At 40.9% G+C, this 22,481-nt stretch overlaps 1 protein-coding gene across 1 annotated transcript; it reads left to right on the top strand.

The window, feature by feature from the left end:
• The first annotated feature begins 3,624 nt into the window (after positions 1-3,624).
• Positions 3,625-21,174, top strand: frmpd2 (FERM and PDZ domain containing 2). The gene is made up of 27 exons (XM_069664748.1): positions 3,625-3,745; positions 3,921-4,087; positions 4,207-4,272; positions 4,358-4,537; positions 4,651-4,726; positions 6,059-6,140; positions 6,349-6,505; positions 7,368-7,439; positions 7,574-7,748; positions 8,009-8,144; positions 8,233-8,371; positions 8,640-8,792; positions 8,884-9,069; positions 9,183-9,342; positions 9,454-9,652; positions 9,866-9,966; positions 10,108-10,188; positions 10,544-10,651; positions 11,656-11,772; positions 12,552-12,730; positions 12,922-13,005; positions 14,527-14,614; positions 16,067-16,152; positions 17,429-17,624; positions 19,834-20,048; positions 20,755-20,821; positions 21,137-21,174. Exons 1-27 carry the CDS (start codon positions 3,625-3,627, stop codon positions 21,172-21,174), a joined length of 3,429 nt encoding a protein of 1,142 aa, XP_069520849.1.
• The last annotated feature ends 1,307 nt before the right edge of the window (positions 21,175-22,481 follow it).

Raw genomic sequence — 22,481 nt, 5'->3', positions numbered from 1 at the left:
GTGCTCGGAGCAGGGAGAGATGGCTGGAACGGCAGCGGGGGATGCATAAGAGGAAGAAGGATTAGGTCTGAGGGAACTTAAGAGGAATCTCTTCAGATACTGGATGAAATAAGGTAAGGCACATTATGTGTCACAAACAAGATATGTTTTAGTCTATAGGCCCTGAAAAGTGTTTTCATACACAGTGCTGGCTGGGCTGAGGTACAGGGCTCTTTATATGTGCTCCTTATGTTACAACAGCACTTTACAATATAGTGGAATCAGCCATGTAGAGCAAACGACACTAAGAGAGCTCCTGTGCAAAAGATCTAAACATGTATGCCTAAACAGACTGTAAGATGTTACTGAAAAAGAGCCAGTGAGCTGAGCTGGAATTCTCTGAGTAAATGAAGCTAACAAACAACATAAAGTAAGAAAAACATATGTCTGTTTAATGATAATACAAATATAGTAGCATTGTAGAAAGTTTTTACGATCTGCTTTGAAACACAGTTTGTGTAATAAGTTTCCATAATCAGGTCAAAGGCAGTTTGAGTACTCAGTTTACATATTTGACAAATAACTGTTTAACTTGTGTGTTTGCAATAAATAAATAAATAAAAAATAGACATGAAAATATCACTGAAGGCATTCTGACATGTCACAGCAGCAAAAGCCGCTTCAGTTTCAGGGTCCTCGTATTTTTCACGCTGACTGACTTCCATGACTTTCTGGGACACTCCATCAGAGCAGCCATTGTTAATGTTATTAGGAACCCGTGTACTTTTCCTAAAGTGGCAAATCAAAATGGCCTTGACTAATTGTTGCCATCACAAAGGCACTTCGCCCAAGGTTGTCTTTGGTTGAATTAAATCAAAGTACACTTGATACCTGGAAATCTATCATGCCACCCGACATGCCACAGTAAGCTTGTCTGCTGTCTGCCAGTGTTTTAATTCTGTTCATGTGTCCCAAAGGTCACGGAGTGGGAAATCCCAGTGGCGGCAGCAACAGTAGTGGCTTAAATAGAACACTGTAGTATATCAAAATAGATTATAGTAGAGAAGTAGTTTATAAAGGTGGGAAATGATAAACACCAACAGCTGTTTTCTGTTTTTCTCCAATTACCCTCTAATTATAGAAGGAATAAGATGATTATGATAAGACGATTCCTGGAGGCCACATCACCAGTGTCCGGACGTTAATCTGATTTTGAAACATATAATGAAATCTCAGGTTAAAACCAAGTTAATTCCACAAAGTGTTATTCTAGTCCAGCTATTTACAATAGCCATTATGATGCTCTGCAAAATGACAAAAAGTTATGGCCTTCAGCCGACATTTGTCACCATCTTCCATCCAAAACCATGAAAGAGTTACGTCTGTTTGCTTTCTTGCGACATTAAGTTCACCCTGCATGCAATCTGTGCACTTGCCTTCTCTAATGTAACACAAAGATAGGTTGAGCACACACTGCATTTGTTCATGTTGATAACAGGTATATTAGCTCTATTTTCAACCAATACAAAGCCTCTATAATAACTCAAATCTACAGGTGTCCCTCTAATAGCTGCTTTCAGGTTGTGGCACAGTGATACAGAACTCTTTCAATGTGATGAAACATTCAGTTAAACACCATGCTTCCATTGTATATACCATTAACGTAATTCACATGCTGCGCTTCTTATTGTAATGTAAAATGACATTAGGACCATTTATATTCTACCGAGTATAAATCAACTCTGGGGGTTAGGCTATTTCCTGCACATTTGTGCTACATTACATCTTATAAACTTTAATATCCTTTGTTTTAGAAATATATGGATTATACGTCTTCTCTTTCCTCATAGACGCTTTTGACTGTGTCAATATGCTGCTTAAATTACATTATGAACCATGCACGATGGGTAACGGCCTACTGTTTTACTTCCAATTGATTTGTGCTTATTTAAGGTGCCCATGGTGCCCAGTCATTTTCGTATCTTCTTTTTTTATTATTTCTGGCAGAAAATTACAAAGTGATACAATGTAATTTAATATTCACCACCCTCTCCTATATGACTGTGGACTATGTGACAAAAATAAAAAAGGTGATAAGGCCAGTAGAATCAGCATATAACACACTTTACCGTAACCCTATGATCTGAGAATGACACAAAAGCTGTGCCGTTAAAATCAATCCAGTGGACCAGCTGTGAGTAGGACATTCATACCACATTCAGGGATCCAATCTGATTCTGACATCAGATGCTGGTCGAAACCGACTAAAATAGAAGTGTGTGGTATCAGTGACAATGGGCTAAATCCTAGGCTGATTTATTTAACTCAATTCTGTGCTTAAGTCTACGTGCCTGCGCTACGTCATGTATCAGCAGGGTGCCAGGCCTTCAATTTCTTAGAAAGTAAGGAGGACGGAGTTTGACTCCTTGCACACAGGGAGCTTCTGTGTTAGATGTTTGAAGGTATGTCACACTTTCAAGGCCAAAAAGTTCTACTTGTTATATGTAAAAAACAACTAACAAGCTAAATAACCGATAAAACACTGGTATAGGATCAGCCAATATCCAAAGCCCAGTCGTGATAGCTGAATCACAGTTGTTAAAATATTTATCTGCTCATGGTAGTTTTTATTGTCTTCCTTTCATAAATCCAATTATTTATTTGTTAAAACCTTTAGGAACCTTAAAGGAACCTTACTTAAAATGTAACAGTTAAAATGATTAATAGACATAAAGGAGGTGTTATTAAATTTATTTGATAGTGACCGATCTTGAATACACTAAATATGACTGTACAGTATTAAATTAAAACAATGGGCCTTTGCTTTTCCCTCAGTTTCTTTATTTTAATTCATAATGTGAAAAGCCCAGTGCACATACAGTATATTCCAGGCTTCATTGCACTCATTAGTACACCGGACATTTTCAATTACCAGAAGCTTCTCGAGGTAATTTACCATTTCCATTATTCTTCAGCGTAAGCACATAAGTGCTTTAAAACTGCTCAGCACCAGGCAAAAGTGAACACACTGACGTGGTTCGAGTAAATACAATATATAGAATCTTAAGATAACAATAAAATAAAATAAAAAAGTATAATTTACAAGTCTTTTGTGTTTTCTTTTTGTCAAACTTTACGCAGCTTGTTATACGCAGCTTCCTGTGACCTTATAGTCATTAATCTGGTTTTAAAAAAAAAAAACTTCAGTTGTAACCGCTGCCTCTTTATGCTGCATACGTTCATGTGAGTCTAGATGTAGTTAGTAGAGAGCGCTTATTTTAAAAGGACAAGTTCAGAGCAATTAACACAAGGGTTGGATGTGTTTCCAATTAGATCTAAATCCACTAAACCCTAAGCCTGTCCGTCTAAACCTCCGACCTCTGACCTCAAGACGTGCAGTGTCTGATGTACTTCTCCGTCGGATTCTTGTCCACGGGGACATTCAGCCTCTTGGTTAAGAAAACTAACCATTGCTACATCTCCACCTGTGATGTACAATATTGTGTTACATAATAGTGTAATTACCATTAATTGGGATTATTTGTTAATTAAACTCAATATTTTTCCTTTTTTAATACACTTTATTTTAATTCTATAGACCTGCTGCTTTGACTGGTTTCTGTTGTGTGTTTGTCTCCCAGCAGGATGGGTACATTTGTGACCCTGACAGAGGTGTTGGAGGCCCGGGGTTCACCACTGGATGAGGATGAGGTCTGGTGTCTGCTGCTCGCCAGCACTGAGGCCTTACTGGACATTTCCAAAGAAGGTAGCTAATTCTTAGTTACTATTTCCCTCTATTTCCACGTGTAACTGGTCACAGGAGTCGTTTGTCAGGCGGCATTCAAGAGCAGCTAAAGTTAGATGTTTCAACTTTGTGCTCGCCCAAATAGTGCCTGGGAAAGTAAGAAATAGTGCCTGTTTCTGTTCTGCTCTCTGTTTAGGTTCAGGTAACATGTGCAGTGTGTTGAGCCCAGGCTCTGTGCTTCTATCAGCCAATGGGAGTCTGGCCTTCAAGAGCTGTGCCCGGTACGAAGACGTGGCCTCATTCACGGCCCCTGAAGCCCAGCAGGGTCACACGGGGTCGTACACCAGGACCGCAGCCGAAAAGGTTGGAAAACTTGGACTTGTTTGGAGGACATCTACAACAAAATCTATCCAAACGTGGGGGTAGGAAACCTAAAAAAGGGGTTGCGATTATAATGTGTAAAACATGTCCTTGTTCCTCAGATGGTCGTGTACTCACTGGGGATGACTCTTTATTGGTGTGTTGATTATCATCTTCCTCAAAACCAGGTATATTCATACTTCTATTATCTTAAACGTTCTTGCATATTTGTACGTCATGCACATCATTCATGTTGCTGCACTCTGTTTCCAGCCGGTCCAGCTGAGTGCAGAGCTAGAGGGTTTGCTGCTGAGCATGTGCGAGGACTTGGTGGTTAGGCGCAATGACCTGCTGACAGTGTTAGAGACCTGTGAGCTTCACCACAAGGTCTCCCTGCTGCCTCCTGCCGAACAGCTGGTCAGGCAGCTGGTAGAAGATGTCTACAGAAACTCGGTGAGTCTTTGTGTGTTGCAGAGTTTTTGTTTATTTATTGTATTGATAGGATTCTTACTGATAGGACCAAATATGTGTTTGTGTTCTTAAACTGGACGCTGATGTCTTTGCAGGTTGATCATGTGTCCATGGCTGAAAATGGATCCCCGCTAACAGACCGCAGTCAAATCGTCAGAGACAGATTACACAGTAAGAGACTGATTGTTTTTACTAGATTTAAAGTCCGACTGAAATTAAATTGCATTTATTTGGCCGCAACAACATACCTATTTGTCCCGTAATACACTTGACAAGTTTTGTCCAATCAGAAAAACAAACCAAAAAAGGAAAGTGATATATTTTTTTATTCATTAACACACTTAGCTTCTTGAACGAGCAACCCATCAGGCATTCACTAGGGAGAATTGCACTGACATCAGTTAGCAGGCTAGATAGCTAATTAGCTGCTCAGCTACAGCACATTAAACACAATGTAAATGTACCTGCAAATGTCACTCAAGTCCTGTTAGATGCTGGTGTGGTCTTGTTCTTCAAAGCAACTCAGAACACACTACATGTCATATTGCTAAAGTAGCTAGTTTACTTGGTCTGTGGTTCCTCCTCGACCCCCCCAGCCAGTTAAGACAAAAGAAGAATGTCTGATATTGGTTAGTGGTCAAATACATAATATATTAAAACTTTAACCTCCAAAAAACGGTGACTATATCTGTTTTCAGTTGGACTGTAAAGCAATAGTTTGACATTTAGGAAACATTTAGCTTGTTTTGCTCGTAGCTCTTACACAAAAATGAAGCTACCACCAGCAGCTTGTTAGCTTAGCCTTGAGACAGGAACCAACTGGCCTGACTCTGTCCAAAGGTAGCTAAGACTAGCTCCTCACAGCCAAAAAATAGGCAGACACACAATCCTCTTTAAAACCATGTTGTGTCATTTTTCCAATTTAGTTTTGTCTTTAGGTTCAAAAATTAATATAATATCTTATTAAGAGCGCTTTAGAGGTTCTGGTAGGCAGGTTTTTTAACCCTTGGAGAAAGCTAAGCTAAGCAAAGCTAACCAGCCACTGGCTGTAGCTTCATATTCAAGTAACATTTCTGTAGCATAAATATGAAGCAAGCTAGCAGCCAGTTAGCTTCCCATAGAGATTAAGGAGAAGGGTAAAACGGCCAGCTAACAGAATCCACCTAATGGTGACTTTTTTTTACACTTTCAGATTTAAGTACTGATTTAAGAATTAGATGTTTATAAGTAAGCCATGTTAATTTACTGTCCTTTAGACGGATCAGTGCTAGCCTTTTCTCCCTGTTTCCTGTCTTAATGTCCTGCTAAGCTAAACAACTCTCCTTGTAGCTTCATATGTAGCCTACCATATATCAATGTTTTCATGTACAAGTCTCTTGAGCTTTGAAAAGAATAGGCTTAGTCTTTTTTGTTTTTTAAATGTTAAACTACTACTTTAACACATTTTAGATGTGAACAGTGTAATATCAGCATGTGGTAAACTTTCCACTTGTGTTTCAGGAGGCTCATTCAGTAATTCAACATGGGCGTCGAAGAGGATGTCTAGAACATTCTCAGGAGCATCCTATGCATGCGAGCCCATACGGTATGAAGTCTGTGTCCAAATATATTTTCACATCTTATATTAGAGCGTTTTTAGCAAACAGTACACCGTCTTTAGCCAATGTTTTAATCAAAGAAAGAAGACGTGGTTAACAGTCAAAGCTTAAACCCCTAGAGGAGATTTCCTCCATCACATCTGTGCTGTTCACCTGAGCAATCCTGCCATAAGTGACAGAAACAATTTGTCCCAGGATTCCCACAGGAAGTCGACACAGGGAGAGTTACAGCAGCTGGCAGCAACTGAACCGCGGCCCCTGCAGTCCATATATGGATGGCAATCGAATTTCCAACGCAAGATCGCTCCAACAGTTCGGCTCCACGGTGACTCTGAATGACAAGAAAGCGAAAGTAAGCCATATTTCAAAATATGATAACATCATATACTAGACAAAAGAGGCAGATGTAGCCTCTTTGATTGGTTTGAAGAATGTATTTTCGAAGCCTCGAATGTGGAATTCAGGCCAATGCCATCTTGGTGTTTTGAGTGGAACAAAAATTGTCCCTCGCCATTTTCATCTTGACTTTTCAGTCCCTTTCATTTGTATTTTCATTCAGTTCTTTCTGGTATGATTTAATTTGATTATTATCCACCTTACCTCTGACTTTACCTGGACAAATCCACTTGATAAAGTGGGATGTGTTGAGAACATTCAAAGCCACAGCTCCTGAATTTCAAATATCGGTAGTCAATTGACAACCTTTGGAGCATGTAACCAATTATCAGATGTGCAGTTCTTACATCAAGTTGGATGACGCGAGCAGGTACTTTTTTTCCCCAGTTTGCAGCCCATCAGCTGGACCAAAGTTCCATTTCTGAAATGAGAAGCTGGATACATGCTCGGAGTAGACTAGTCAGATTAGTCAGTCACTAGTTTACCACATCCTAAAGCATACTCTGCTTTATCCTCGATTTTCCTCTGATTAGGAGAATCATTTACAAAAGGAACACCATTCTTTATTTATGAAGACTTGAAACGAGCAAATAAAACCATACAAATATATATAAATGTTTAATGAGATAAAAAGTTGAGGGAGAACCCTGCTGGATATTTAAAGGCATCTAGGTTAGAGGCACTTACATTCTTTCTACAGTCATTAGACCCAGAGGCTATGTCTCTTCCTTTGAAAAGTCTGTGAAAATATGAAAAGATGATATCTTCTTCTTGTGTAGTTGACGATATATTGTCTTCTGCTTCGTCCTTTGTTGCAGGACATGGGTCCAGAGTTTATTAGGATGTTAGATGAGCCTCTGGTTATCTTAGAGCTGCCTGGATCCATCGTGGTGAGTTCTTGGAAAAGTTCTTGTCATTTTGGGGGGTTTGAAGCCATTTAATACAGAACTTCTTTAATATATTCTGAAAGCATCAAAGGTTTAGTTCTTATCTTTTATTTTCTGTCTCTTTTCTCCGGCTGCAGTCGAAGAAAGGAAAATCTCCAACCACTCAGCGGGAGCTGAGCGTGGTGATGCCAAACGGTCAGCGCATCCTGGTGAAGTGCGAGGTGAAATCCAGAGGAGGGGACGTCTTTGACATGATAGTGGCTCACTCCAACCTGATGGAACATTTCTACTTTGGCCTTGCTTATATTGACGGTAAAGAAGTTTGACAAGAATGAGTTAGTGAATTTTTCATAACCTGAAAGAAATGAAGATGAGTTTAAAGCTGTTAAGAGGTAGAATCAGTAAATAACTAAAGGTCAGATTTGCTGATTTAGTGTAAATGATTGACTGGGGCTTTCTTTCTGAAAGGCTCTATTTCTACTGCCCGTAAAAACCACAAATATGTACAGATTAAATCACCGAACCAGGTAAACAACTTGTATGTGTTTTTTTTTTCTCTGCTCCCTCGTCAGATAATGAGTTTTTCTTCGTGGACAATGACACGAAGATTTCTAAAGTTGCTCCAGATAGCTGGAAGAAAGTGCCTACAACCACCTTTGTCCTTTTCTTTAGGATCAAATTCTTTGTCAATGACATTTCTCTACTTTTGTAAGTCTAAATTGAATTATTACAAAAACACTAATGACAAATTTGTCACATAAGGAATCATTTAAATGCGTGCTGTCTTCTTTGCTAGGCACAAGCAGACCCGCCACCAGTATTACCTCCAGCTCAGGAGAGACCTTTTGGAGGACAGGCTGTCCTGCCATGAGGAGACCGCTCTGTACCTGGGAGCTCTGGCCCTGCAGACGGAGTATGGAGACTGGATGCCTGAGGTTGTGCACCACAAATATGAACAAAACTTATGAATTCATTGAAGTCCTTTAAAAATGTCTTATAATAACTGTGGTGTTAGCATCCAAGGTCGAAAAGGTCTTGTACCACGGATGTGTGTTTCCCTTAAGGCTTAAGTTGTTGCTTTAGCTTTTTTGGTTTTGTTTTCTTAACCAAAACACGTTATGCCTTTTCCTTAAAATGTATCATTTTGCACCGTTACCTATGCACATATTTAGCCTAAAAAAGGTTTTCAACTGGTGTGTTTAGGTGTACGGTAGGAACTACTACCGCCCTGACCAGTATGTCTCCAAGAGTGTGATGGAGAAACGTGCCTTGCCGTACATTCAGGGGGAGCTGCTGCGACTTCACACCAACAACACTCAGATGCTGGGCGATGAATCAGAGCTCGAGTTCCTCAAGGTTGCTATAGATAATGACAATCAATATCTTGCAACACCTGAACAACAACCGTTCCACTGAAGTACAGTTACCATTCTCTCTGTGTGTCTAGTTGTGTCAGCAGTTGCCTGAATACGGCGTGTTTTTCCACCGTGTGATGCGTGAGAAAAAGCCTTCAGAAGGGGAGATTATCCTCGGGGTTTGTGCCAAAGGAGTCACCATCTATGAGATTAAAGATGGCTGCCGATCCACCAGTCAGAATTTCTTCTGGAGGGAGACAGCGACGATCTCCTCTAGCGTGAGTGCTGTGATTTTACGATGTGAATTCTGAATCACAATGACGTCAAATTATGAATGTGGCGGTTTTTCGGATTATTATTCCCTGAAAACGTTTCCTTTGTGTTCCTGCAGCGCCGTAAGTTTATATTAGAGAGCCGGGGCAGTAATAAGAAGTACACCTTCATCACAGAGCGATCGAAGATAGCCAAATATCTGTGTAACCTCTGTTCAGCCCAACACAAGTTCAACAACGAGATGAACTCTCGCCAGCTCAGCCACAGCCTGGTCTCAGGTCAGTTACTGCTCCATTTTCTACAGACACTATTTGAAAAGCACCTGACACCCACATTGTTTTTTCGTTGACTTCATTGGCTGACTATCTGGTCTCCGTTTTTGCCTCCAGAGGAGAACATTGTGCAGTATGCGGCGGTGTGTCGGGCTCAGAGCGGCCGACTCAAGTCCTTCTCTTGTTCAGAGACGCCTCAGGACGACAGCGGCCTGACCACTCCTCAGGATGAGTCCCTGACCAAGTTGTGTGATGATGTCGCAGCCAGGATCGAGGCCCGCATCAAACAGCAGCGGCAGAGCCTCAATGAGCAGAGGTAATTATGTAGCACTTCTCACGCTCTTTATTTGAGTACTTCCTGAACCAATGAAAACATGAACATGCTAGCTTATGCTAATTTGAACCTCTTCTTCTGCTCAGTCTTATCAAAACATTTCTGCATGAAAAAACACTTCCTCATCTCAGAGAATTGTGTAATATCATTAACTATCCGTCACAATTATTTGTTTTACCTGTGTTACGTCTGCAGCACGTGCTCCAGCAGTCAGCGCAGCAGCATCGGCATGCGCTCCCCATCCTGCTCTCAGAAGAGCGGATCTGAAGCGCCTTCTGGCTCCCCGGCAGCCCGAGGTGTGTGCAAGTATCATTCAATGTTGACTGAATAGATCGTGTGATGGTGCACTTTGAAAATGTCATCGCTCCACCACAACAGATGAATAATGCATCGTGTTACTGAAGTTTACTTTTGGTATTTTGCTTTGCTTCTTGCAGACACCCCAACAAAGCTCGGCTCATCGTCAGAGAGAGAAGTCATCTGTGTTTCTCTGAGGAAAGACCCGAAGCTCGGCCTCGGTGAGCTTGTCACACTTCATGTCTCAACATCAGAAATTGTTTTGACATTTTTAAGATTAATTTTTCATTTAAGACTTGAAATAATTCACCACCTTAAGACTAAAAAATGCCTTGTATTAATTAACAGAAAAATTAACATATTATACATATATAATAACATATTCAGGACACTGTGTGTTTGTATTATGATTTGTGAGACTTTATTATCCTGGATTATAAAAACATTTTGAAACTTTCAGAGCAAAATACATGAACAAACCAATGTTTATGATCTTAAACATTTATTCCATTCACTTCATAAGCACGCCCATAAACAGCTTTATTATTGACGCATCTGTGGTCTGTGCTCATGCAGGTATAGTGATAGTGGGAGAGGACACTGTGGGGAATTATGACTTGGGCATCTTTGTTGCCTCCATTGTGCCTGGTGGACCTGCTGATAAGGACGGACGCATCCGACCAGGTAGAGAATCCTTTAGACCATTTTTACTTTAAAGTAATAATATTAGAGTTCTCAGTTTTATTTATATTTGGTGGCACCTTACGGCAATAAAAGGCAATTGAGGGCGCACATGCCCCAGATAACCAGACGACTACGTCTGGCTCCCTTTGTTACGGTTCTAACTCTTGATTTTCCTCGCTGACTGTCGCTTTCCTTTTCAGACTCTGCCTAAAATCTGAGCTTCTAATTTGTTTCTTTTTCTTTGGATTTTCACTTATTGTTGAAGTTGTATCTGTAGTCATCGATCTTTTCTTTGTTTGTTCAGCCATAGTAGATTACTGTTTACTCGCAACACTCGCAGGGACCGGAAAAGCAGCCGCTTAGCTCCGCCTACCCTCTCGGGCAGACCAACCACTGCTGGCTGATGGAAAACGTGGCACTAACTGGCCGCTGCTTTCCACGAAATGTCGCCACAGATACCCAGTCTGTAATAATACTACATACTGCAAATACAATTAAATTCAATCACCATTGTGTTACCTCATTCTGCGATGGATAGTGACTTAACAGACATTTATTTAAATTAAAATCTTTGCGAGTACATCTTTAACCTGAGCCTCACTGTGCAGAAGCTTTAAGTTCCACCTCCACAGATCATTTTTTTCCACATACAAATCAAACTTTCTCCTGATAAGTTGTGTTTTTAAATGAAACATTGAAAACACCCCTAATTTATTGTGTTTAAGTGCTTTTAAGGGTTTAATGCAAGATACCTTTTTCTGTTACATTGCACTTAATCTGGTGATAGGTGTTCTACTTCCAACCTAATCCAGCATCTTACTCTGCTTTTAAGAGGATGGATTAGGGCTATGTGTAGTGTGAAAGTGCAAAAGAGTACAGAGGAGGTATGGGAGGCGTCTGTGGGGGTTCAATCACAGGCCTCTGGGGTAACAGGTGGTGGTGAGATCTACAAACTCCACTGTTACCGTGCACCAGCGTCATTTCACTGTGACCTTTGCCTTCAGGTGGTCGACTGATCTCTCTGAACAACATCAGCCTGGAGGGCGTCACCTTCAGCGAGGCAGCAGAGGTCATGCAGAGCAGCCCCGAGGAGGTGCAGCTCATTATCTCACAGCCAAAAGGTGCTCTGGGTGTGCGTGTGCGTGCATGTGTTACTGTATGTGAGTAGTGATACTGTGGCTGTGACCTCCTCACCCTCATTTGTTTGTGTGTAATGTTGATGATTTAGTAATAAGCTACAAATGCACCTGGTTTTTAAAACTTTCTTTTGTTTATGCTACACTGTGTTTTTTTCCTGTGGTTAAAGTATATATATAAGATATAAGATATATGTATATCTTTTGGATTCAGATAAATTAAAAATTAATACATTGATAAGTAAATATTCTTATTAGCATTCTTGGCAAGAGCTAGATGAAAAGATTGATACCACTCTCCTGTCTGTAGCTGCAGTAGATATGAAGCTACAGCCTGCAGCCATTAGCATAGCTTAGCACAAAGGTTTGAAGCAGTGGAAAACAACTAGCCTAGCTTTGTCTAATTAACATTCTTCATCTCATCTTTAAAATTGCTGCAATAATCTTAATGTGTAGCTTTACAGGTACTGGCAGCTGAATTATGTGACCCCCAGTGTTCAGTTTTTGTGCTATAAGCTAAGCTAACCGTCTTCTTCTGGCTCTAGCTTATGCAGTTGCCAGTGTTCACCGTCAGAAGTTCTTGTAGGATGTTTGAATAGCCCCCACACATACACTTACAGACCTGAGAGATGTTCTGATCGTGTCATATACCTCTCTGCAAGAGAGTGGACATGCATATTTCCCAAAATAGCACCTCCAGACAAAAAGTCTTACACTCTGCATGAACATTTTTAACATTAACTGAGTTCTGTTTTTATCCACAGTGCGCCTTAGCCCCATCGGTGTTCGTTCTTCAATCTTAAGAAATTTCGAGGCTCAGACCACGCTGCTGACAGACGGCCGATTGGGAGACGATAACTTGGATGAGATTGTTTCAGCTATGATGACGCCGAAGACTGGCAACAGGCTTTCTGTCCCCCGAGAACGAATCCTCAGTGCACAGGTAGAATCATCAACTTTTTTAGGCTGTATCTTTATTTACAACTATCTAAAGGGTGATCTACAGTGATCAATAAAGATAATATATAATGGTGAAAGTGAATACTGTGGTAACTTTATACTACTATAGATATACGTATATGGATATAGATAGATAATGAATTGACAAAAGACTGACGTGGGTGTTGCTTTCAGGACAGCCCCCCGAATTGTGGCAGGCCGGAGGAGATCACTGTGGAGCTCAAGAAGATATCAGGAAGTCTGGGCATCAGCATCTCTGTGAGTTCATGAATTACTTTAAAGAGGGGCCATCATTCTGTTTCACATTTTCTCAAGAATATTTTTATTGAGTTTTAAACAATTAAGCATATTACACACAATACATTTGTGAAGTGCACAACAGATGTGATCAGACAAAGCGCATCCATAGCAAGAGAGCACTATTTATAAACTCGAACCAATCATCCCTCACCCCCACAAGCCCCAACTACCAGCTGGAATCCTGTGTGTCAAAGGGAAGCCTATTTCGTCTTAGGAGTAAATTAGGAAAGAGCTGAAAGTCGGGTTCTATATTTAGAAAAGAGAAGGAAAATAGGGTACATATCAGGTTAAATAAAAGAAAATAAAAGAAGGAGGGTTTAGCAAGTAAAAAACAATATACAGAATGTTACTGCCAGAAATCAACAGAGTGACATGACAAAAAAGAGAGTCAGGATATACACCTTTAGTTTGACTGGAGGTTCTGAAAGTATTTCAAGAAAGGTCCCAACACCCTTTGGAACTTAATATTTGAGTTACAAACTGAGTAGTGGATCTTTTCAAGGTTTAGACAGGACATAATGTCCCTCAGCCAGTGAGCGTGGGTGGGCGGGGCAGCATCCCTCCATCTTCGTAAAATTGCACGCCTGGTCAAAAGGGAGGCGAATGACAGTATGCGACGACTGGCGTCGGGCACACGTCTTCCTCTGTTTCACATTTTCAACATATATATAATTTTACAATGTTGAAAGTTTCTTCTCAGTCTGCAGTCTCCTTTGAACACCAGGTTTCACACTGTTTTTTCATGCTGCTCTTTGTGACGTCACAAAGTGCAGCATCAGCAGGCTGATGAGTTGCTTGAGGCAGAGGCTGTATGAGGGCCTGCACAGAGCACCAGTGTGAGAAAAAAGTTTTTTTAACTGTTACAGGTATCACAGAGTGAAATATGACGCTTGACATTACCATAATACCCCCCTTTAATATTTTTATTTCGTTATGAACAGTAAAACTCACCCTAACCCTACGTTTGATCCCTGTATGTTAAAAAGGTGCTAGTGTATCCAAATCAGTCTATCCTGTGAGCCTGACTTTGTGCTGAAAGCTTCAGTAGGTTTGATCAACATTTATTGTAAGTCTGTGATCCTGCAGATGCTTTTAGACACCTTTCGATGATTACAGTATGAACATATTCATTTAAAATATTTTCACAATAGTGGTTTACATTGTTCGTATCAGACTGCAAAACACTGAACCAGTCACAGTAGTTTCTTTACAATGCGGGGGTTGACTTAATACTTAGAAACGAAGAGTAAAGGAGGGTAATTGGTAGAGCAGCTCATCTCCAGCAGTAGGTCACAAAGACTGCTCCACCCAATCTGATTAACATCTGACAGGATAAGAGAGAGAGGTTGGTCCACGTCACCTCACTGTCATTGATCACCGCTGCTCTATGAGCTGCGCTGGAATAAAGAGCGGAATAACGACTGAAGCATTAAAACACAGACATGATCTGAATGACATGTTTTCTCATTAATCTTTCAGGGTGGTGTCAACACCAACCTACAAGGACTCTACATCAGAAGCCTTGTTCCAGGAGGGGCTGCTGAAAGAGACGGACGTGTACAGACAGGTAGGTCAGCTAAATATTCAATCCAACAATGCTAATGTCTATGTACTGGTGGATAAGTCTGGATTTATCATTTAAATCTAAACTGGATATATAATTTATAATGGCAAGTTTGATTCTTGGCTGCACACTCACCAGAACTCTGCAGTCCTTTAGCGCTGTATGAGTTTGATGAGACAGCTCTGAGGATGAGTGCAGTAGTACTGGACTTAAGGTTTAAAGTCAGTGCACAAATCTAGAATAAAAACTGCACATTTACTTAAAGCTTCTGTCATTCTTCCAAAAAGAACAACAACGGGCATATAGCACCAATAATGTCTATTACACATTACTTGGAGATAAAATTCTAAAACGGAAAAGGTAAGGAACTACAGAAGCCCTAAGTGGATATTCATCTATACATTTTATTTTCTCAGTTTTCCGGTGAAAAGATCTCAAGATCTCGACTTATTTATCTTGTTATGTCGACGTAACAACGCTGGTTTTCCTGTGATAACTAGTTAATTTCAGTTGTTTCCTAGAGATATGGGGTCCTATTTTCCACCTGAAGCAGTTTCACGCCCAGCGCCCACGTTGTGTAAATAGCAAGTGATCTTGCACCAACGTTAACGCCCATGGCCATGTTGGTCTTAAAAGGAGGTGTGGTCAGGCAAACGGGTGGCGCGCTGCTATAAAGAAAGTGACTGCACCATAGACCAACAAAAACATGGTCTAAAGTCTAAAGTCTATGGTGCAGTCTGTCTCCCCTTGCTATTTAAAGGGCACATTATAGGCACACATCGGCGAGTTCACAACATACAAGACTCTGCTTGTTACTCATACGGGGATACACAGCAGCGCATCTACTCTAAAGGAAAAAGCAGTGTATTTGCAGATACAGTGAAATAACGTTTTATATGGGACAGAGGACTGTGAGATGGCAAGATTTTGCTTCCCTCGTCTCCTTAAACCTTGATACTGCTTTCGGTGACGTGGACAAGCTCACCACTGCTTCCACACATACACGCCGGCTTCACCTCAGGGAGATTCCTGCCCTGCACGGGCCAGAAACTCAAGCCCAAGACCGACACCAAGCTCTCCGTCATGCACGCTCATTCTGATACGAAACACACTGTAGCGTACAATTAGTGTAAATTTAATCCTGATATATTGCCAATTGAAATATGAGCTAACCGCAAATAATTACATTTAGCACTTCAGATGTATTTTTGAGTGTCTTCCCCAAAGCCATAACAGCTCCCTGATTGGACAAACAACACTCTGTTTAACACCGTGTCACTGAAATTCAACACTCTGTTTATAATGGAAAAACGTGCTGTGTGCATTTTGGCCTTTAGCTGACACTTTCAGGAGAGAGATCGAGAATGATACTACAGGCCAGCAATAGAAACGCAAAAAAACTGATAAGGAGGAAAATGATGTTTGTTTTTTTGTCCCAAACATTCTTCATTACAGGTGACAGACTGCTGGAGGTGGATGGGATGAACTTTCAGGGCTTCACCCACCAACAGGCTGTGAGCTGTCTGAGCAAAACTGGGGAGGTAAGGGATGACGTGACTGAAACTGTATCATGTTGTGTGATAAGTCTACTTATATTATTCTGAACCGCATAAATCACATTCAATCTTTTTAATTGTAATTATGTCCACTTCCATGTATGATCCTAAATGTGATACAGGTCTGATGCCATGCCACCTCAGCCTGAATAGTCATATCAGAATTGCCACAACTTTTCTGTAACTCTAATTTGACATTCCTCCGAATTCAGCACTCGTAGAGAGACATTTACAGATATAGCTAAAATACCCTACTGTCTCTCACTCTGAAAACCTTATGATTGCCACATTTAAAAGAAAAACAAAGAAAAGGAAGCACTGGAGCTTGCAGTGTGAGTGAAAGACCAATGGATATCTATATACGCTGATGATGACCTCTTTTTATGAGATCCATAATTTTGTTTTAACTCTCACTTTGTGTTTAGTACTAGTTAGCCAACATTAGCATGCTAAAATATAAGATGGTTTGCGTGGTGAACATTATACCTGGGTGACATGTTACTATTGTTAGTGTGGGGATGGTAGCAAGCTAGGTTTAGTTCTTTTAAACCCTTTCCCCACTGGTCAAAAAACCAGCTTAGACCTGGCTTTTTTGCTTAATGGGAAAGGCTACAATCAGCTACCCGGGTCAAATGACTCTGCAGTAGACCCAGGTAATTATCGCCTCGGCTCCGATCAGCATTGACGGGAACACAAAACCTGGTTCGACACGCTTATCTCCGCCCCCTTTCCAGCGCGATGCTATGCACCGTCGGTAACTTCTGCAACTCCTTGTCATGTCAGCTACAAACTCCGCCCGTCTCCGTCCGAGCAGCGCTCGAACATCATTCAAAATTTTGATAAACAGACTGAATGAGTTATAGATACAACCTAACCACCGTGACATCTTCACTGTTTACTAACCCTGTTTCGGGCACGTTTGTGACGTCAGACGGTGACACAGCAGAAAAGAGACCAAAAACAGTATACCCCACTGGGAACAGAGACAATTAGCATCTAAACGGGTCGTCCTGGGTCTGAAAAACCTGCGTCAACATGCTCATTTCGGTGGGACAGGGGTATTAGAATGAAGTCTCACAGTTGACTCCAAGTATTTTAATGTTGTCCTTTACTGCTCAAGCTTTGCTCATTTCTATCATAACCATTCCTTCTTTACAACCACACCCTTCTCTCCCTATCACATGCCTTTTCTCCTTCTTTATGTCTTTCTTGCATCCCTCAAAAGCAAATCCTTGTCATTTTCTCTCCTCCCTTCCTCTAGGTGGTATCCTTGACTGTGGAGCGGCAGTTTTTGAACCAACCAAGAGTTTCTCTCAGTCTCGACACCAGCACCGTCGGATCCAATCAGAGCATCCGCCCAGCTACCAGCCGGCTAAGGTTCAACAGCTGCTCAGCCATCAGTACATATCCGAGCATGAACTCTGAGCAGCCCAGGGTCTACGGCTTTGTCAATGACGGTAGGAGACCACAGCTTTGGTTTAGACCAACACATACATAAAACCATACATTTGGGCCAACAAATTATTAAAGCCCAGGATCTCTTTCTGGGAACTGCTCAGAAATATCTGCAGAGCATTGGTGCTCTTGCAAACTTAAATAATGACTAAAATTTTGCCAATAGATCGATCTGCAGTTCCCTCAGAGAGACAGAACGTTATGTCACACCTTACACTACTGAGGAAGAACCTGCGTGAGAGAACCTGTCCAGTCGACTCTAAGCTGTTTTGTGCTTTAATATCCGACCAGGCTAGCCTGGCTGCTTCAAGGTGAACTTTCACACACTTCCTCTTCTTCATCCTGATCTTCCTAACTGACCCTGACCGTCTTCTTCTTCTTATCCCCTCTGGCCTCCCTTATCCTTTTGCGTGTCCTTCTATATCTGTCGCCCCCCATCTCTGCGATTCCCTCTTGCACAGGAAGCAATTTTATCCCTTTTGGAGGGTTTTATCTTGGCAGCCATTAACACAAATGTTTAAATAGCTAATGTCCTTTGATATGCCTTCTACATGGCGTACATTCCTGCATTGATACATTGATACATAAAATTAACAACATTATTTTAAAGCTGTCTTGTATGTGTTGGTGGTAATAATTGCAGATTTAATTAAAAAAAAGCTAATAAGGCCAGCCATGCAAAAATAAAGTCTGTCCGTATTTAGTTCTTATCTTGTTGAGAGCTACAGGAGAAGATTGATTTCTCTGTTTGTCCGTGCGTTAATATCACAGACTGTATAAAAAGATAGACGAGGCGTCTCCATCAACTCTTATTGTACTTATTTAATGTCAAAATACACCACGAGGCGTGCGCTGCCATCTTGCGCTGGTAAAGTAAATTGGAGCTAGAGATTGCGGAGTAGAGGTCGCTGGGTAGAGGCATGAGGATGTCTCGCCCCTTCTGCTAACCAAAACACACAGTACACCTACATAAAGATCCCCCACTCAGCAGAACAGCTTCTTGTGTTGGTCTGAAGCAGATATTCATTAATATGAAAACTTCAATGAATGTAGTGATTGTTTTAGTTTCGCTTCCTCTCGCAGTTAACCTTCTACGCTGCTAATGTTGAACAGATCGGCTACGGGAACCGCATTTGTCAACAGAGCCATCAATCATGGCTTTAGACCCTTTTTATAGCAAAAGATAACTAATTAAAACTTGTAAGAAAAATGAACACTTGGACATAAATCAGCATGATAAGAACTGACTATAATGACAGAAACCATGTTTGAGAAAAATGTATTTGATGTACTATTTTCTTTTCATAGTTTGACTCATGTCCCATCTGTTAACATGGAGGAGGCGGGCTTTATGACCTATACTGCAGCCTGTCAGCAGGGGCGATAGAGATGTTTTTGCATTACTTTTCGGGAGCTGTCACGTCGTCCATCTTTTGTCTATGGTTAATATACAGCAACAACCAGTAGCCTGTTAGCTTAGCTTGTGCAAAAACTGAAAAGAAGGAAACCAGCTATTTTTTAAATTATTAAAAACTAGTTTGTAAATGCTATATGTTATTTAATCTATTCAAAAAAGTGCCAAAAGAAAAAGTGTCAAAGAAGAAGAAAGCAAGAATTTGCTGTGTCAATTTTTTCAAGCTAGCTGTTTTTCCCAATATTTACGTCTTTATGCTATCTAGCAGTAGCTGTTTTGTTCTTCTTACTCACAACGAGGAAACAAATATACATATTTCCCAAAGTACCAAGAACTGAAAGTCAAAATGTGCAAAAAAATAAATAAAGGGCACAAATGAAATAGCCCTTCTGGCCTCCTGCACAGGATTGAAGTGTGGCCCTGTAAGCTAGTTCAGGCTGACTCAAGTCAGCAGCAACTTTCACAACATATTCTTTTCTTACAATATCATGTGTATCCAACGCACCCTTTGGTGCATATACAGTATTACTGTCGGTGTTGTTGTCACGTTTTAGCTTTGTTATGCCTGTTGCTTATTTGTTCTAGTAGCCTCATGTGGTAAAGTCCTAATGTTATGTTAAATATCATTGATATTGTCGTTACTCCCCAATCACAGTTTTTGTGAACTCTTTGCAACCTACCTAATAAGCTGTATCTTTTCTCTTTCCTTCCCACCCTCTTTCCCCTCCTTTTTCTCTTTCTGTTTGACTACAACTACATCATCATCCCATTACTGCCAACCACCTCCAAACCTTCAGACAACACCCAGGAAGTGACTCTGACTAAGAGTGCCAACGGCCTGGGGTTCAGCTTCCTGATGTGCGAGCTGGACCCGCCCACTCGGGACTTTGGCACTCTGGTCCGGGTAAAGGAGCTTTTCCCGGACCAGCCGGCCCAGCAGAGCGGCAGGATCCAGGAGGGGGATGTCCTGTTGGCCATTAACGGCGAGTCACTCAAGGAGATGTCCTATCCTGTATGTGCAGATTTCAAATTAAGTTCATTAGTGTTAAGTAATTTCATTACTAATCCTTCATTTGCTTTGACATGACGGGCTTACCTTCCTTTACTCTACTAGTTGAGTTATATTCGCTGTGGAGATGACTCTGAAAGACTGATACATCATTGAACCAGATACTGTTGCTCATCTCTACTTTGATAAATATTTAGAAGTCAAGGCAAGTGCGAAAAAAATGTAACGATCGACTTAGTAAGTCTGATCTTTATTGTTTTCTCTCCTCTGATTATAACTGTATAAGATCGGTAACACAAAAAAAAATGCCAGGTTTTTTGTCTGTGAAAACAGGTGAAGAAAAAAACCCTTTTCATTTGATGTTGTAATACTCATTTTGGCCACACAAGGCAATATTGCACCCCTAGCCCATGTTCTAAATTGGACTGAGAGCATTGTGGTTTTCTTCCAGGTCAGAATTTATGTCTCTGTGCACACTAAGAACATTTATAGCCAAAAGCAAAGTATGAAAGAAACTTTCTGTCACATGATATACAGTAAATACCTACATATGCACAAGGTAGTGCATGGAGAAATTATACTAACCTGGAAGAAGACATGAAGGCTGTGCTTTTTAAAGATTAAAATCATTTTAAATTGTGTTAAAAATCATCTACAACTTCTTATGTTGTCTTCAGCCCTGTAAAAAAGTTCTCTCTTCTGTCTGTAGAAGGTGCTAAAGCTGTTCAAGAATTCACCTCCTGATGTTCGACTGACTCTGTGTCGGCCTGGACCAGGTAAACATCCACATTGTATCACTGCCTGTTTACACCTGGCGTGAGCATTCGTCTCGTCTGAACAGCTCTAAGAACTATGGTGAATGAACGCAACATAGACGCATTGTGATCATGTCTGTTAGACCACATTCCGAGAGTCTAATGCATGAAATGAATGTAAATAAATGTAATCTAATGGCAGGTGTGATTTATAAACCTATTCAGAGTTGACCACTTGGGATTAATAACTAAAGAGGTGTAAGGTGTAAACAGGGCTTACACATGAACACTTTTTCACCCACTTAATTTCCTCATCTGTTTCCTTCTTTCCTGTAGGTATCCTTCCATCCATCGATCAGTTTAACGGCACGTGAGTGATGTCACCATGTTGTACAGTGCCAACATCGACGGATGTTCAGAAGCAACACGGAGCTTCTCGATCAATCAGGACGCAGTGATGGAGGCCGAAGGCCGAATGAATGATATGATAATACTGACGGACTCCGACCCTGCAGAAAGGTCAGCGAAGTTCCACAGTGTGACATGATGCCATTTGACACAACATGTTGTGGCTTCCTTAATGACCCGCCAGAGGCAGTTCAATTATTAAGTGTTGCCACAGTCCGAAGGGATTAAGTGATGGTTTCAGTCACCTCAAACACTGCGGCCAGGCACAAATATTACATAAAGATAATAATTTGAAATGATGTAACATGGTTTGGTATCTTACACAACATACTTAGAATTAAGATTACACGACATGACTATTAAATATGGTTTAATTTTTAGCTTCACACACAGCCTCCACCCAAATACACCTTTCTTTTCGATCAGAATCAGTGGTTGCAGTTTGCATCGTTACATTTCAAGTCAAAAACACAGCTTCTATCCGAGTATAAAGTTGTATCTTATTCGTTTTCCAGGCCTGCTGAAGAAACAGTGACAGTCCAGGAAAGCGGAGAGGACGGTGGCTGGATTTAGATGGATTTGTGGAGGTAATAGTTAAATTGAATTGTAGATAACGCTGCGTTTGCAAGTGTGTATGAGGGAGGAAAAGGACCCAAATGCTGAAAACGTGGCAGGAGATACAAACGTTTCCAGTTAAAGGCAGGAAGTCTAAACAGAAGCAGCCAAAAATCTACGGGGTATGTGTACAGGCCGGCAGCTACAGAATCTGGTTCAGTTCAGGTTCCTGAAAGCAAAGGTGTGATGCAACATTGATGATCTGGCCAAGACGTGGGTGAGAAGGGCAGCTATAAATACTGTTGGGAGTTAATTTTGGAAGAAGGGAATAGTGTACAGGGTGACTTAAGTTCAGGTGAATGAGCAGCCGAGAATGTTTGTGAAATTTGGTGAATTGCCACTAAATGATTGAGCCTGGAGGAAGAGAAGGAGACGCTGGAGACGGAGGGCAAAGTGAAAAGAAAACACTGTTGTTGCAGCTGTTCTTCAATGAGGCACAACACAGCATTATTAAACATGCAAATTAGTTTTAATGAACAATTTAATTCTGACGCCTGAATGCAGCATTTAGTATTCAGTTTTATAATCCAAAACATTCACATTTATGATTGGAAACTATTGCTGTTAGTTGTTGTTCTTCACCAAATCTCCAGGCGGCATCAGGAGTCTTTTTTTTACATGAAACAATCACAACAACACCCTTTGTTTGGCCGATTAT

Source organism: Semicossyphus pulcher, unplaced genomic scaffold (genome assembly GCF_022749685.1).
Source record: "Semicossyphus pulcher isolate SPU_LCO1_2020_fin unplaced genomic scaffold, fSemPul1.0.p SCAF_16, whole genome shotgun sequence".
Classification (NCBI taxonomy): domain Eukaryota; kingdom Metazoa; phylum Chordata; class Actinopteri; order Labriformes; family Labridae; genus Semicossyphus; species Semicossyphus pulcher.
This window is presented reverse-complemented; position numbering and strand designations above follow the sequence as displayed.